Genomic DNA, 14,343 nt, shown 5'->3' on the forward strand with positions numbered 1-14,343 from the left:
GCTTGGCTATTGGTTCCCACTAGTAATTGGAATGACGTTGTGGACTCTCCATGTCTTAGAAAAGAAAACAAAATTTATGATTACCTGATAAAATTCTTTCTTTCCGGACATGGAGAGTCCACGACCTCACCCTTAAGTAAGACAGTATTTTCCTACTTAATATGAGTAGAGTCCACGGCATCATTCCTTCTGTTGGGAAAAACTGAACCTGGCCACCAGGAGGAGGCAAAGACACCCCAGCCAAATGCTTGAATACCGCCCCCCCACTTCCCTCATACCCCAGTAATTTTTTGCCTTTTATCACAGGAGGCTGGCAGAGAAGTGTCAGAAGATTCGGAGTAGTTCCTTATGGAGGGTATATGCCCTTAGAAATGGGACTGGAGTTTTAAGTAGTATTGTCAGCCTCTCAGTGAGAGCATTGACAAATATTAGAGTCTGGAGATGCAGGGAGAGTCTTTCTGTGAACGCATCCAGACTCGTATTAACAGCTCCTAAGCAATCTAGAGTTGACAAGTTTCACTGCCTGCTTTCATCACTCAAGTCCATGTCAGGAGCAATGCTACAAAACTGGCAAACTTGAGATGCTGTGTTTCTGTTCTACGGCATAGATTCCGGTAACATTTATTTTTTTTATATACATATAACGCAAGAAGACAGGGTCACAGTGTGGCTCCTTTTATCTGTATGGAATCAAGGGTTAATATATCCAGAGGGGGATTATTGAACAGTGGGGATTAATCACATAAGTTTATTTGGTTATGCTGCGACATGTGTGAGATGAGGTTCAGGCAGATGTTGCAACGTACAGGGTTTTCACTTTTGTTTTTGGGAGCTGCGCAGCCTGAAAGGCTTGGCGCGCTCTTTTGCTAGTATAGCAGTGGCGGTCCTGCATTGTGCACCACGTGATCGGGTGTGTTCACACTTATTTTCTCTTTCCTGACCGTGCGGTTTACCGGAGAAGAAGCGGTTTCTCTGTTTGGCCTGGGTCATAGGAGGTAGTGAGTGCCCCAGCCATTGGGAGTATAAAGGTTCCGTTTTTTTCTTAATCAATAGTCTGCTTTGTTAGCGCATGCTATGGAGGATTCTTAGAAGGTACCACCTCTTTACCTAAGTCTAATACCTGTTTATATTGTGAGGAGGCCACGGTATACCCGCCTGCTCAATTATGTTCCACATGCCTTGATAAAGTAATCATGTCAAAGAAAGTTAATATGTTTGATACCACTGACCCGTCCACCTCTGAGGAGTCTCCGTCCCGTGTTGTGCGCACCCTACAGACATCTCCTAATACACATGCAGCTTCCCGTAGCACTCCTAATCCTCAATCTGGAGGGGCCCTTTTACCACCAGACTTTACTGAGCAGTTACAGACGGCAGTGTCTGCGGCCTTTAGTGCTTTACCTTGCCCTACTAAGCGCAAGCGAAAGGTCAAATATTGCTATCCTGCCCAGGGGTCATCTACTAGCTTATTGGATTAATCTGATACAAGATTATAAAATGATGAAGGCGCCTCTGATGCTTCAGAGGGTGCTCTTTCTGGGTCGGAATCTGCTGCCTCTAAGCCTCCAGCTGCGGAGGAACCAGACTTTAGATTTAGGATTGAGCATTTAGACTTTCTGCTGAAGGAAGTTTTCGCTACGTTAGAGGTTCCAGAGCCCAAATTGCCTTAGGAGCCTTTAAATACTAAATTCGATAAGGTCTACGAGGATAGGGTTTTTTCCCCGCAAACTTTCCCGGTTCCCATAAGATGGCAAATATTGTAGACAATGTAATTGCACTTAGTCTGAACTTCAAATGAGAAGTAGGTTTTTTTCTGACAATTTTAAGTTATGTCTTTTTCCACTCCCCCTGTACCATGTGACAGCCATCAGCCAATCACAAATTGTCAGGGTGCCATGAATCAGACTGAGACGAGAAGTGCAAAAATAATCACACCTTTATTAATAGCAAAAAATAATAAAAAGTCCACAAGTCAAATAACAAGCCAGGAGTCAAAACCATAGCTGGTAGTCAGACGAGCCGAGTCAGGAGCCAAAGTGAATAGTCAGACGAGCCAGAAACAGGAAAACAGCAGAGTCAGGAACAAGCCAGGGATCAGGAACCAGGAAGGACGTCAGGCAGCCAGGTAATACACAGGAACTCTCACAAACAGGTCTGAGACAACGCAAAGACAAAGCATACTGAACAGAGGCCCTTTAAATAATTAGTGATGACATCACATTTCTGAGACTGCATCCTGTCTCACATGGATGATGCACACCAGTCTGGCCATAAAAGGAAGAGTAGGAAATGAGCAGCATCCCCCACAATGCACCATAGTCAAGAAGAGAGGTGAGTAAAATGGCTGCCAGCAGCACATGGCAAACAGGAAAAAAAAAAAACCTGACAGTACCCTCCCCTCAACGACCCCTCCCCCGCAGGAGGACAAAAGGCTTATTGGGGAAACGGGCATGGAAGGCACGGAGGAGGGCAGGAGCATGAACATCAGAGGATGGAACCCAAGAACGCTCCTCCGGACTGTAGCCCCTCCAGTGAAACAAATACTGTACATGGCCCCTGTACATACGAGAGTCAATAATGCTGCTGACCTCATACTCCTCATGGTTGTCAACAAAGATAGGACGGGGACGAGGCAACACAGTGGTAAACCGATTACAAACCAATGGTTTCAAGAGGGAGACATGAAAAACATTGGAGATGCGCATAGCAGGAGGAAGGTCAAGAGCGTAGGCGACAGGATTTACCCGTCGGAGTATTCGAAAAGGACCAACATAACAGGGAGTAAATTTATTGGAAGGCACACGAAGGTTCAAGTTGCGGGAGGACAGCCAAACTCTCTCACCAACCTGGTAGGAAGGTGCGGGCAGACGCCTACGATCAGCCTGGAACTTTTGGCGCTGCATAGAACGATGAAGGCAATCCTTAATCTGCACCCACATGGAACGGAGTTGCCGGAGATGCTCCTCCAAAGCCGGAATACCCTGAGACATGAATCGGGCAACAAGGATGGTTGAAACCCATAATTCGCCATGAACGGGGATAAGTTGGAGGAAGCATTAATAGCACTATTACGAGTAAACTCTGCCCAAGTTAACAGTTCAGACCAATTGTTGTGGTGATCTGAGACATAGCAACGAAGGAACTGTTCCAGAGCTTGATTAGACCGTTCCACAGCCCCATTGGATTGAGGGTGATATGCCGAGGAGAAGGAAAGCTGGATCCCCATTAGAGCACAAAAGGAATGCCAAAATCTGGAGACAAACTGGCTACCCCGGTCCGACACCATCTCCTTGGGAAACCCATGTAAACGGAAGACCTCCCAGCCAAAAATCGAAGCAAGCTCCTGAGCTGTAGGCAGCTTCATCAAGGGAATGCAATGTGACATTTTAGAAAATCGGTCAACCATCATAAGGATAACAGTATTGCCATTGGAAACAGGGAGCTCGACAATGAAGTCCATGGAAAGATGTGTCCAAGGACGCTTACCATTAGCAATAGGTTGAAGAAGACCCACAGGAAGACGTCAAGGAGTCTTATTCTGTGCACAAACTGAGCAGGAGGCAACATACGCAGCAATATCAGAACGAAGACCTGGCCACCAGAATTGTCGTGTGACAGACCAAATCATTTGGTTCTTGCCTGGTTGAACTGCGGCTTTAGGATAGTGGTAAGTGTGCAAAAGTTTAGTTAGAAGATTCTCAGGAACAAAACACTTACCACTAGGTTTCTCAGGAGGTGCATTGGTTTGTGCAGCCAGGATCTCCTCCCCCAAGGGAGTACGTATGGTAGCCAAAATATGGTCATGAGGTAACAGGAGTAGGTACAGACTCCTCCTTGGACAGAGGCGAAAATTGTTGAGAGAGGGCATCAGCCATAACATTCTTACTATCAGGCAGGTAGGAGACCACATAATTAAACCGAGACAAAAATAGCGCCCATCTGGCCTGTCGGGGCGACAAACGTTTTGCTTCAGATAGATATGTTAAATTCTTGTGGTCAGTAAGAATGAGCACTGGCACGCTAGTACCCTCGAGAAGATGCCTCCATTCCTTGAGTGCCAAAATTATGGCCAGTAATTCCCTGTCGCCAATTTCATAATTGCACTCCGCTGGAGACAATTTCTTAGAGAAGAAACCACACGGATGCAAGGAACCGTCAGGCGTAGGACGTTGAGACAAGAGGGCACCTACTCCAGTCTCAGACGCATCGACCTGAAGAACGAAAGGCAGGACAGGGTTAGGATGAGCCAGAACTGGAGCGGCAGCAAAGGCAGTCTTAAGACTAACAAAGGCCTTAATGGCAGTAGGTGACCAATGGAGTGGATCATTCTCTTTATGGGTCATGTCTGTGATAGGTTTGACCAAGGAAGAAAAGTTGTTAATAAACTTTCTATAGTAATTGGCGAACCTCAAAAAACGTTGAATAGACCGAATACCAACTGGGCGATGCAACTGCTGATAACTTGTCAGGATCCATGGAGAACCCTGCAACAGAGATAACATAACCTAGGAAGGTTACTTGAGTCTGATGGAACTCAACAATGAGCCTCAAGTGTGGGTGAGTGTATGAGGATGTCGTCTAAGTACACCACAAAACACTGTTGCAACATATCTTGTAGGACATCATTAATAAATTCCTGAAAAACAGCAGGAGCATTACATAGGCCAAAGGGCATTACAAGATACTCATAATGCCCGCTCCTGGTGTTAAATGCTGTTTTCCATTCGTGACCCTCCTTAATCCTAACGAGATTGTACACTCCTCTCAAATCAAGTTTAGTAAAGACCGCATCGTAGCTCCCTTGAGGTGGTCAAAGAGTTCCGTAATGAGCGGAATAGGGTAAGCATTTTTAATGGTAAGACGATTAAGACCTATATAATCAATACATGGTCAGAGCATCGGCAACATACTCCTCCATAGCACAATTCTCTGCAACAGACAGAGGGTACACCCGGCCCTGAGGAGGAATAGCTCCGGGTTGCAGGCCTATGGCATAATCGTAAGACCGGTGAGGAGGCAACGTACCGGCACGCACCTTGTCAAACACGTCTAGGAACTCTCGGTACTCCTCTGGCAATTGAGATACCGAAGAAGTGCACAAGACTTTAATTGGTTTCCGAAGACAAGTGGAAATACATTACGAGGACCACGACAAAATTTCGGACCTGCGGCAGTCGAGACTGGGATTGTGCTTTTGGAGCTAGGGATAACCCAGAACAACCGGAAAATGCCTAGAGTTTATCACCTGGAACTGGAGGGTTTCAAAATGGAGAGCCCCAACAGCCATGGACAACGGAGCAGTTTCGTGAGTAATGAGTGCGGGCTGAAGGGGCCTGCCATCAATGGCCTCAATAGCAAGCGAAACGGACCGAAGCAAAACAGGAATGGAGTGCTTTGATACAAAAGCACTGTCAATGAAATAGCCCGCAGCACCGGAGTCAACAAGAGCCTGAGTGACTATGGAGGAGTCCACCCAGGAAAGGACAACCGTGACAAAAGGTTTCTCCTTAAGCGGTTCCGGGGACAAGGATAAACTACCCAAGGTCTGCCCCCGACAGGACCTTAGGTGTGAGCATTTCCCGGCCGTGTAGGACAAGACTTCAAAAGGTGGCCCTGTAACCCACAATAGAGGCAGAGCCCCTCCCTCCTCCTAAAGGCCCTCTACGCCGCGGAGAGACACGTGAATCCCAACTGCATTGGCTCAGCAGTACCTGGTGACTCGGGACCAGGAGGCATGGGAGGAGAGGGAGGCATGGGTGGGAACAAACACGTAGGAGACAATGGAACAGGAGGCTTCCACAAGCACTCCTTGAAAGAGGGCCTCTCTCTGTGTCTGATGTCAATTAGGATAAAAAAAGACACCAATGCCTCGAGATCCTCTGGTAAATCTCTGGCAGCAACTTCGTCTTTAATCACATCAGAGAGCCCATGAAAGAAGGCGGCAACAAGGGCTTCATTGTTTCAACCTAGCTCTGCGACAAGCGTACGGAACTCAATGGCATACTGAGCAACAGATCTTGTACCTTGCTGAATGGACATGAGTCGTTTAGCAGCAGAGGAGGAGCGAGCCAGAACATCAAATAACCTTCGAAAGGAGGCCACAAATTCAGGGTAATTTGAAATCACAGGTTTATTAGTCTCCTACAAGGGATTAGCCCAGGCAAGAGCTGTGTCAAAGAGTAACGAGATGAGAAATCCCACCTTAGCTCTGTCAGAGGGAAACGCATGAGGTAACATCTCAAAGTAAATGCCCACCTGGTTCAACCCTCTGCTCTGAATAGGATCGCCTCCATATCGCTGAGGTAGAGGTGCAGAACCAGACATGCTCCTGGTAGGCATAGGTGCAGTAGCGGAAACAGGAGCAGCCATAACTTGCGGGACACTTTGTTCCAAATGTGCAGTGCGAGTCAGCAGGGTTTGCAGGGCTAGAGCAAATTGATCCAAGCGGTGATCCTGTTCATCCATCCTGGAAATGATGGCAGGTAAAGGTGGATTATTAGCACCATCAGGATTCATGGCCTTTGCGTAATGTCAGGGTGCCAGGAATCAGACTGAGTCGAGAAGTGCAAAAATAATCACACCTTTATTCATAGCAAAAAATAATAAAAAGTCCACATGTCAAATAACAAGCCAGGAGTCAAAACCAGAGCTGGTAGTCAGACGAACCGAGTCAGGAGCCAAAGCGAATAGTCAGACGAGCCGGAAACAGGAAAACAGCAGAGTCAGGAACAAGCCAGGGATCAGGAACCAGGAAGGACGTCAGGCAGCCAGGTAATACACAGGAACTCTCACAAACAGGTCTGAGATAACGCAAAGGCAAAGCATACTGAACAGAGGCCCTTTAATAAATAAGTGATGACATCACAATTCTGAGACTGCATCCTGTCTCACATGGATGATGCACATCAGTCTGGCCATAAAAGGAAGTGTAGGAAATGAGCAGCATCCCCCACAATGCACCATAGTCAGGAAGAGAGGTGAGTAAAATGGCTGCCAGCAGCACATGGCAAACAAAAGGGAAAAAACCCTGACACAAATGCATACACGTACCATGTGACAGCCATCAGCCATTCACAAATGCATACACACTTATTCTTGCACATGCTCAGTAGGTTAATGGAAGTAAATTGGAAAGTTGTTTAAAATGGCATGCTCTATCTGAATAATGAAAGTTTAATTTTGATTGAGTGTCCCTTTAACAATTAATGGGAAAGAATTGGTTCTTCATTTTCCCCTTCTTCCTTTAAAAAATTGTTCCCGGCCCCGGACTCTCAATTGGAGTTGTGGGGTTCCATCCCCAAGGTGGATGGCACTATCTCCACGCTTGCTAAACGCACTACTATCCCGCTTGAGGATAGTTCGGCGATTAAAGAGCCCATGGATAAGAAGATTGAAACCCTGTTAAAGATGTTTCAACATATGGGATATTTGTTTCAACCGGCAGCGGCTGTTGCTGCGGTTGCTGGAGCGGCTACCTACTGGTGCGACTCCTTATCTGAATTGATCGAGGTAGAGGGTCCGCTTGACATGATCCAGGAAAGAATTAAGGCATTAAGAGTGGCTAATTCTTTTATTTGTGATGCAAATATGCAAATTATTTGCCTGAATGCCAAGGCTTCAGGCTTTTCTGTTCAAGCCTCTGGCTGAAGTCCTGGTCTGCGGACATGCCTTCTAAGTCGAGACTTCTTTCCCTCCCATTTAAGGGAAAGATTCTATTTGGTCCAAGATTGGACTCGATTACCCCACGGTTACTGGAGGCAAAGGTGCCTTTTTACCGCAGGATAAGAAGAACAAGCCTAAGGGACAAGGTCCTAATTTTCGTTCGGATAAATCTGAACGTCAGCAGCCCTCCGCAAAACCAGAGCAATCTAAGGGGACTTGGAAGCCGGCTCAGTCCTGGAATAAATCCAAGCAGAGCAAGAAGCCCGCTGAGACAAAGTCAGCATAAAGGGGCGGCCCCCGATCCGGCTCTGGATCTTGTAGGGGGCAGACTGTCGATCTTTTCAGACGCTTGGTTTGGGGACGTGCAAGACCCATGGGTCCTGGAGGTCATCGCTCAGGGTTACAAGATAGGTTTCAAGTCTCATCCAGCCAGGGGCAGATTCCTCCTTTCAAAACTGTCTTCAAGGCCAAAAAAGAGAGAAGCCTTTCTGGGGTGCATGAGGGATCTCTCCTCCCTAGGAGTCATTGTCCCGGTACCTCTTGCAGAAAGAGGTCTGGGGTACTATTCAAATTTTTGTGGTCCCAAAGAAGGAGGGAACTTTCAGCCCGATTCTGGACCTAAAGTGCTTAAACAAATTCCTTTCTGTCCCCTCGTTCAAGATGGATACGATAAGGTCCATTCTTCCCTTAGTTCAGGAAGGACAGTTCATGACCACTATAGATCTGAAGGATGCTTACATTCACGTTCCAATACACAAGGATCACTTCAAGTTCCTAAGGTTTGTGTTCCTGGACCAGCACTTTATTGCACTTCCATTTGGTCTAACTACTGCTCCAAGAGTTTTAATGAAGGTTCTAGGGGCTCTACTTGCAGTGGTCAGAACCAGAGGTATAGCAGTAGTGCCATACTTGGACAATATTCTGGTTCAAGCACCATCCTTACATCTGGCAGAAGACCATTTGAGATCTCTTCTGTTTCTTCTTCGATCTCATGGGTGGAAGATAAACTTAGAAAAGAGTTATCTTATTCCCAGTACCAGGGTTGAATTCCTGGGTACTATAATAGACTCCATATCTATGAAGATATTCCTTACAGACCAGAGACGTTACAAGCTAACTTTAGCTTGTCTTGCCCTTCAGACCTCCCTAAGACCCTCTGTGGCTCAGTGTTTGGAGGTGATTGGTCTCATGGTGTCCAGCATGGACATCATTCCCTTTGCCAGATTCCATCTCACACCACTTCAGCTGTGCATGCTGAGACAGTGGAACGGTGATCATTCAGATCTGTCTCAACAGATTTCTCTGTACAACCGGTCGAGAGGATCGCTCTCCTGGTGGCTCTGTCCAGATCACCTGTCCCAAGGGACATACTTCTTGAGACCATCCTGGGAGATTGTGACTAAGGTGGTGTCTGATCGTAACATCAATAAGGATATTGTGGTTCCTTCCTTATGTCCTAATCCTCCTTCGAAGGAACGTTTACTTCATAATCTGGATGTGGTTTGAGCTTTGAAGTTTTATCTTCAAGCTACTAAAGATTTTAGGCAAACTTCTTGCTTGTTTGTTATCTATTCTGGGAAGCATAAGGGTCTGAATGCTTCTTCGACTTCCCTATCTTTTTGGTTGAGGAGTGTTATACACTTAGCTTAAGTGTCAGCGGGGCTTAAACCTCCTCAGAGGGTTACGGCTCATTCCACTAGAGTGGTGGCTTCCTCTTGGCCCTTTAAAAATGAGGCCTCTGGATCAGATTTGTAAGGCGCCTACCAGGTCCTCCTTACATACCTTTTCAAAATTCTACAAGTTTGACGTTTTTGCTTCGGCTGAAGCAGCTTTTGGGAGAAAGGCTTTACAGGCTGTGGTGCCCTCAGATTAAGGTCCGCTTTTTCTTTACCCCTCCCGTTATTCAGTGTCCTCTAGAGCTTGGGTATAGTTTTCCCAACAGTAAGGAATGATGCTGTGGACTCTCCTCATATTAAGAAGGAAAACATAAATTATGCTTACCTGATAATTTCATTTCCTTCTGTATGAGGAGAGTCCACGGCCCCCGCCCGTATACTCCGATGGGCCGGCCAAAATTTGTTTTTCTCTTCCGGCACCATTTATACCCTGATATTTCTCCTACTGTTCCTTATTCCCTTGGCAGAATGACTGGGATATGAGGGAAGTGGGGGGAGTATTTAAGCTTTTGGCTGGGGTGTCTTTGCCTCCTCCTGTTGGCCAGGTTCAGTATTTCCCAAAAGTAAGGAATGATGCAGTGGACTCTCCTCATACAGAAGGAAATTAAATTATCAGGTAAGCACAATTTATGTTTTTGTTAAACCTCAGGCACCTCTACACCTTTGTGTTATCTTCTTTTTCCATTTCCCTTCGGCCGAATGACTAGGGGTTATGGGTAATGGAAGTGACACTTAACAGCTCTTCTGGGATGCTCTTTGCCTCCTCCTCCTGCTGGCCAGGAGTGAATATCCCACTTGTAATTGGAATGACGTTGTGGACTCTCCATGTCCGGAAAGAAAGAAATTTATCAGGTAATCATAAATTTTGTTTTTTTGTTGTATACACTTTGGTTTGTTTTAGCTTTGATTATTTTAAAGGGACATGAAACACCCAGAAATGTGTCTTTCATGACAGAGCATACAATTTTAAACAACTTTCCAATTTACTTGTATTGTTTAATATGCTTCCGTCTCTTGTTATCCTTTGCTGAAAGGTTTATCTAGGTAGGCTCAGGAGCAGCAAAGAACCTAGGTTCTAGCTGCTGATTGGTGACTGCATATATATAGTGATTGTCATTGGCTCACCCATGTGTTCAGCTACAAACCAGTAGTGCATTGCTGCTCCTTCAACAAATGATACGAGAATGAAGCAAATTTGATAATAGAAGTAAACTGGATAGTTGTTTAAAATTGTACGTTCTACCTAAATCATGAAAGTGTACATACTATTTTAAGTGCTCACCTTTTGTTTATTTTACAAATGTTATGTTAATTAAAGTGATTGTAAACTTTAATACATTACTGCCCAGTATATAAAAGTAATCATTTCTAAAATATTTACCACTGAGTTATGGTAAACATACAACCTTTCCTCCGCCCACATCTCATACTGTATTTAGGAGATGGATGATGAAACTGGCTTCCTCCAATCGTTGCGTGCCCCATGACCTGGACGCCAGATGGGGCACACAACTTTAAGTTCTGTATACAATATCTTAAGCTTTCTTAAAGTGATGGTAAACTTTATATGTTTTAGAATCAGGTCCAGAATCTAAGTGATATTTTAGACAGACTTTAATTGATCACTTCTAATGAAGATGCACTGTAACTTACTTTTTTAATCTAGCTGTGCCATTATAATAACCCGTGCTCCAGCCCCACTTCAAAACTCTTCTCCAATCGGCGCTCTGGCCGTACGGCACTGCTAGATTAAAAAGTAAGTTACAGCGCATCTTCATCAGAAGTGATCAATTAATGTCCATCTAAATTATTGCTTAGATTCCAGACTTGATTTAAAACATGTAAAGTTTACCATCACTTTAATCTGTTGTAACTTAATCAGTTGATTACTGACTGAACTCTATTCCTGTTTTTTTTTCTTCTGTTTTTTTCTTTACCGCGCTTACAGGGCGCTTATCTTTACCAAGTAATTATCCCTCTCTCATTTCTTGACCTCACTATTTTCTCTCTTTTTAATGCAATATATCTACTGTTGTATCTCAATTGACCTATTCTTGTTTGCAGGGGCTCCGGCTTAGGTTTAATACTTGGGGGCAGTATGTTGGGTCGAGCTGCTCTCCCAATCATAGAACTGCAGCACAATGGTGGATTCTTTCTGCACCATGTTGTCCTATCCTCCTTCTGCATCCTTTCAGTCCTTAGCCTCCTGCTATTACCTGAAACTAAAAGAAAAGGTCTTCCAGATTCTTTGAGGCATGGAGAAAGCCTACGTCGCCCTCCGCTCCTCCTGCAGCCATCTCAGGATGCAATGCCACTTCTGTCCCATGGCAAAGCTCGAGCAGACTACAACCCTGATAGCTATGCCCGACTGGCAAGTTCAACAAAGAAGATGATAAAAATGGACAAATCAGGAGCATGAAAAGGTGCAGAGGTCAGAGCAATGATTAGGTAGCATGGATTATATGTCCATAAGCAACACTTTCAGCAACAGATGGAATTGCTGTGCAAAAGCATACTGCCAGAAAATGACACAGAGCATACTGGAAGGGTAACTTTTCAACCCTTCTCTTGTTGCATTGCAGACTGGAATAATTTAAAAAAGACATGTTGCATACCAAAGGTTTTTAATTATATTTACAAAATGTGGAATTATAAGGAATCCCAAAGCACAACACTACAAAGCTAAACTGTATAGTATAGTACTCTGTCCAGTGTTATCAAAGTGGCCCCACCCAGCACACTGTTTCCTGACTGTACCACCATATCATCATGCTCCATGACACCCTTCCAATCTCAATGCTATGCATTTATTGTTGTACTTTTATACATATTTAGCTCTTTTGAATCTCTGCAATCTCTTGCACTTTAAAACATGGCTTCACCTGGTTCTCAAGATCCTGTCTCACTTTCCTCTAACCCCCTACACTTTCTCTGTCTTTACCACTTTAACTGTTTCTTTCTTTAAGTCCATAAACCTCCAGTTGTATGATTATACTATAACATATACACAATGGTACTGCAGGTCTCACTAATGTCTGTCACAAAACTGATGGTCCCAGCTATGTCCCAAATAACATTTCATTACAAATAAAATAATGGTTTTGACTTTTTTCTTCTGTAAACACACTCTTTTACAATATAATTCTTTGGTCGCCATTCTTAGGCCTACAGAGGCCTACAGCAGCGCTTCTCTCAGGTAAACGTCTGGTTGAATGGCCAGTTTCTGGTTGCTTCTGGTTTATATCAAGTCTATCAAAACAGGTCATAAAGTCAAAATATAAACAAATTGTAGCCCTTGGTGTGTCCTTGATCAATGTTTCTCGCAACACAGTGCTGGATGACCCATACATTGTTTGTCTCATGATGAAAATGTGAATCAATTATGAATGGCCTATCACTGATGGCTATACATATCTGCCAGTCTGCGAAATCTTGGACCCCATTCCTGGAGGTAGTCATATTCCTGATCACTGTCTTCTTCAGTGGACAGGATGGAACTGAGAGATCCTACCACTGAACCCTCTCCTTCATAGTCATAAATCAGAGCTGTGTCGTAAGGTGGGACACTGGGGTCTGCGTCTGCTGCCTGCAGTCCCTGGAAAAAAAATATATATTGCAGTGTGTGTATATATTTAATCTGGATTATAAAACGGACAAAAAAAAAATGGTAAACAAAGGAGACATACATCATTGATAAAGTCTGCAATGTCCGACGGTTTGTTAGTTGGTCTACGAGGATATCTTGGCAGGGTTTGGCTGTAGGGTGCATCTCTCCGGATAGGAGGCTTCAGACGGGGAGAGGGTGGCTCAGACATCTCTGGGTTTCTCAGGCGGTTCATATCAAAGCCATCCTGTGTGAATAACAAATATAGGACATGAGGGCACTGACAAAAAATGTATACACAACCTACACAAACGGAAACTAACTGAAGGATTGCAATGCAGTGTTTTAATACATAATTAGGAGTAGCATTTGAAGTTAGGGGTAAATATTAGGCATGTGCAGTGTCAGATACTTCTGAATGCTGCCTCTTCACACCGTTCAGATATTTTCTTAGCCGAATTAACACTTGTGAAACAGCAACACACTATAATCTGGATTTGCACAGATGTTAGTGTTTTAAAGCTACATTAAACAATAAATACAGTTCATGCACCTCTCTCTGATTATGGGCGCCACCATTTGTTGACAAAAGGTAGTGAAGTCCTGAATGAATGAAAACAAAAGCAGACATGAAGTCCTAGCTTGGAGGTATTACCTGGTCCTCTTCTCCTCCACCTTGCTCGTTATAGTTGAATATATTGTCTCGTATGTCATCCTCTGAGTCAAAAAGCAGACCTTTTTGTGCGCGACGTTTCGGAGAGCAACGGAAAAGGAGCAACAGCAGAACTAGCACTGCACATAAGAACAGTCAGTAATACAATTCACATTCAGGTAGATGAGAACAGTGTATGATAAATACCTCCATTACAGAAGAATTTTGAGAAAATCAAACGGAATGTTCAAACTGAAATTATTCTTAAGCAATTGGTAGATTCCTCTAAACAATGAATGTGTTTCTTATATGCTATTTGGATTTACAAAATTACAATGAAAGATTTGTTTTTTGTTAAATCGTTAAATTAAAAAGTATAGTTTAATGTCATAAAAACTGGCAAGTGCAATATTTTTCTTGAATTTTAAAGGGACATCAAAATGTAAAAATAAAACACCATCACCTACAAAGAGTTATTCAAATTTTCTCCAGACCAGCAGTGCTTTATTGTGAGCTAGCTGAGCACATCTGGTGAGCCAATGACAAGAGGCATATGTGTGTATCCACAAATCAGCAGCTAGCTCCCAGTAGTGCATTGCGGATCCTGAGCCTATGTAGGTATGATTTTCAGCAAGGGATATTAAGAGAACAGAGTAAATTTGATTATAATAGATAAATGGGAAAGTGTCTTAAAGGGTTATGCTCTGTCTGAATCATAAACGTTTTTTAAGTTTGACTTCTCATAATAG

General features: G+C 44.1%; 2 protein-coding genes across 2 annotated transcripts in view; one reads left to right on the forward strand and one right to left on the reverse strand.

Moving 5' to 3' along the window:
- Window positions 1-12,448, forward strand: part of SLC22A31 (solute carrier family 22 member 31) — a 125,564-nt gene extending 113,116 nt beyond the window's left edge. Inside the window, exon 9 of the mRNA XM_053694109.1 lies at window positions 11,403-12,448. Within this exon, the coding sequence (XP_053550084.1) occupies window positions 11,403-11,757 (355 nt within the window). The 3' untranslated portion in view covers window positions 11,758-12,448. The remainder of the gene's footprint in view (window positions 1-11,402) is intronic.
- CDH15 (cadherin 15) overlaps window positions 11,946-14,343 on the reverse strand; it is a 66,748-nt gene continuing 64,350 nt past the window's right edge. Inside the window, exons 12-14 of the mRNA XM_053693172.1 lie at window positions 13,598-13,734; window positions 13,025-13,189; window positions 11,946-12,933 (exon numbers count right to left, since the gene is read on the reverse strand). Of these exons, the coding sequence (XP_053549147.1) occupies window positions 12,733-12,933; window positions 13,025-13,189; window positions 13,598-13,734 (503 nt within the window). The 3' untranslated portion in view covers window positions 11,946-12,732. The remainder of the gene's footprint in view (window positions 12,934-13,024; window positions 13,190-13,597; window positions 13,735-14,343) is intronic.

The sequence above is a fragment of the Bombina bombina genome, chromosome 1 (assembly GCF_027579735.1).
Source record: "Bombina bombina isolate aBomBom1 chromosome 1, aBomBom1.pri, whole genome shotgun sequence".
In the NCBI taxonomy this organism is placed as follows: Eukaryota; Metazoa; Chordata; class Amphibia; order Anura; family Bombinatoridae; genus Bombina; species Bombina bombina.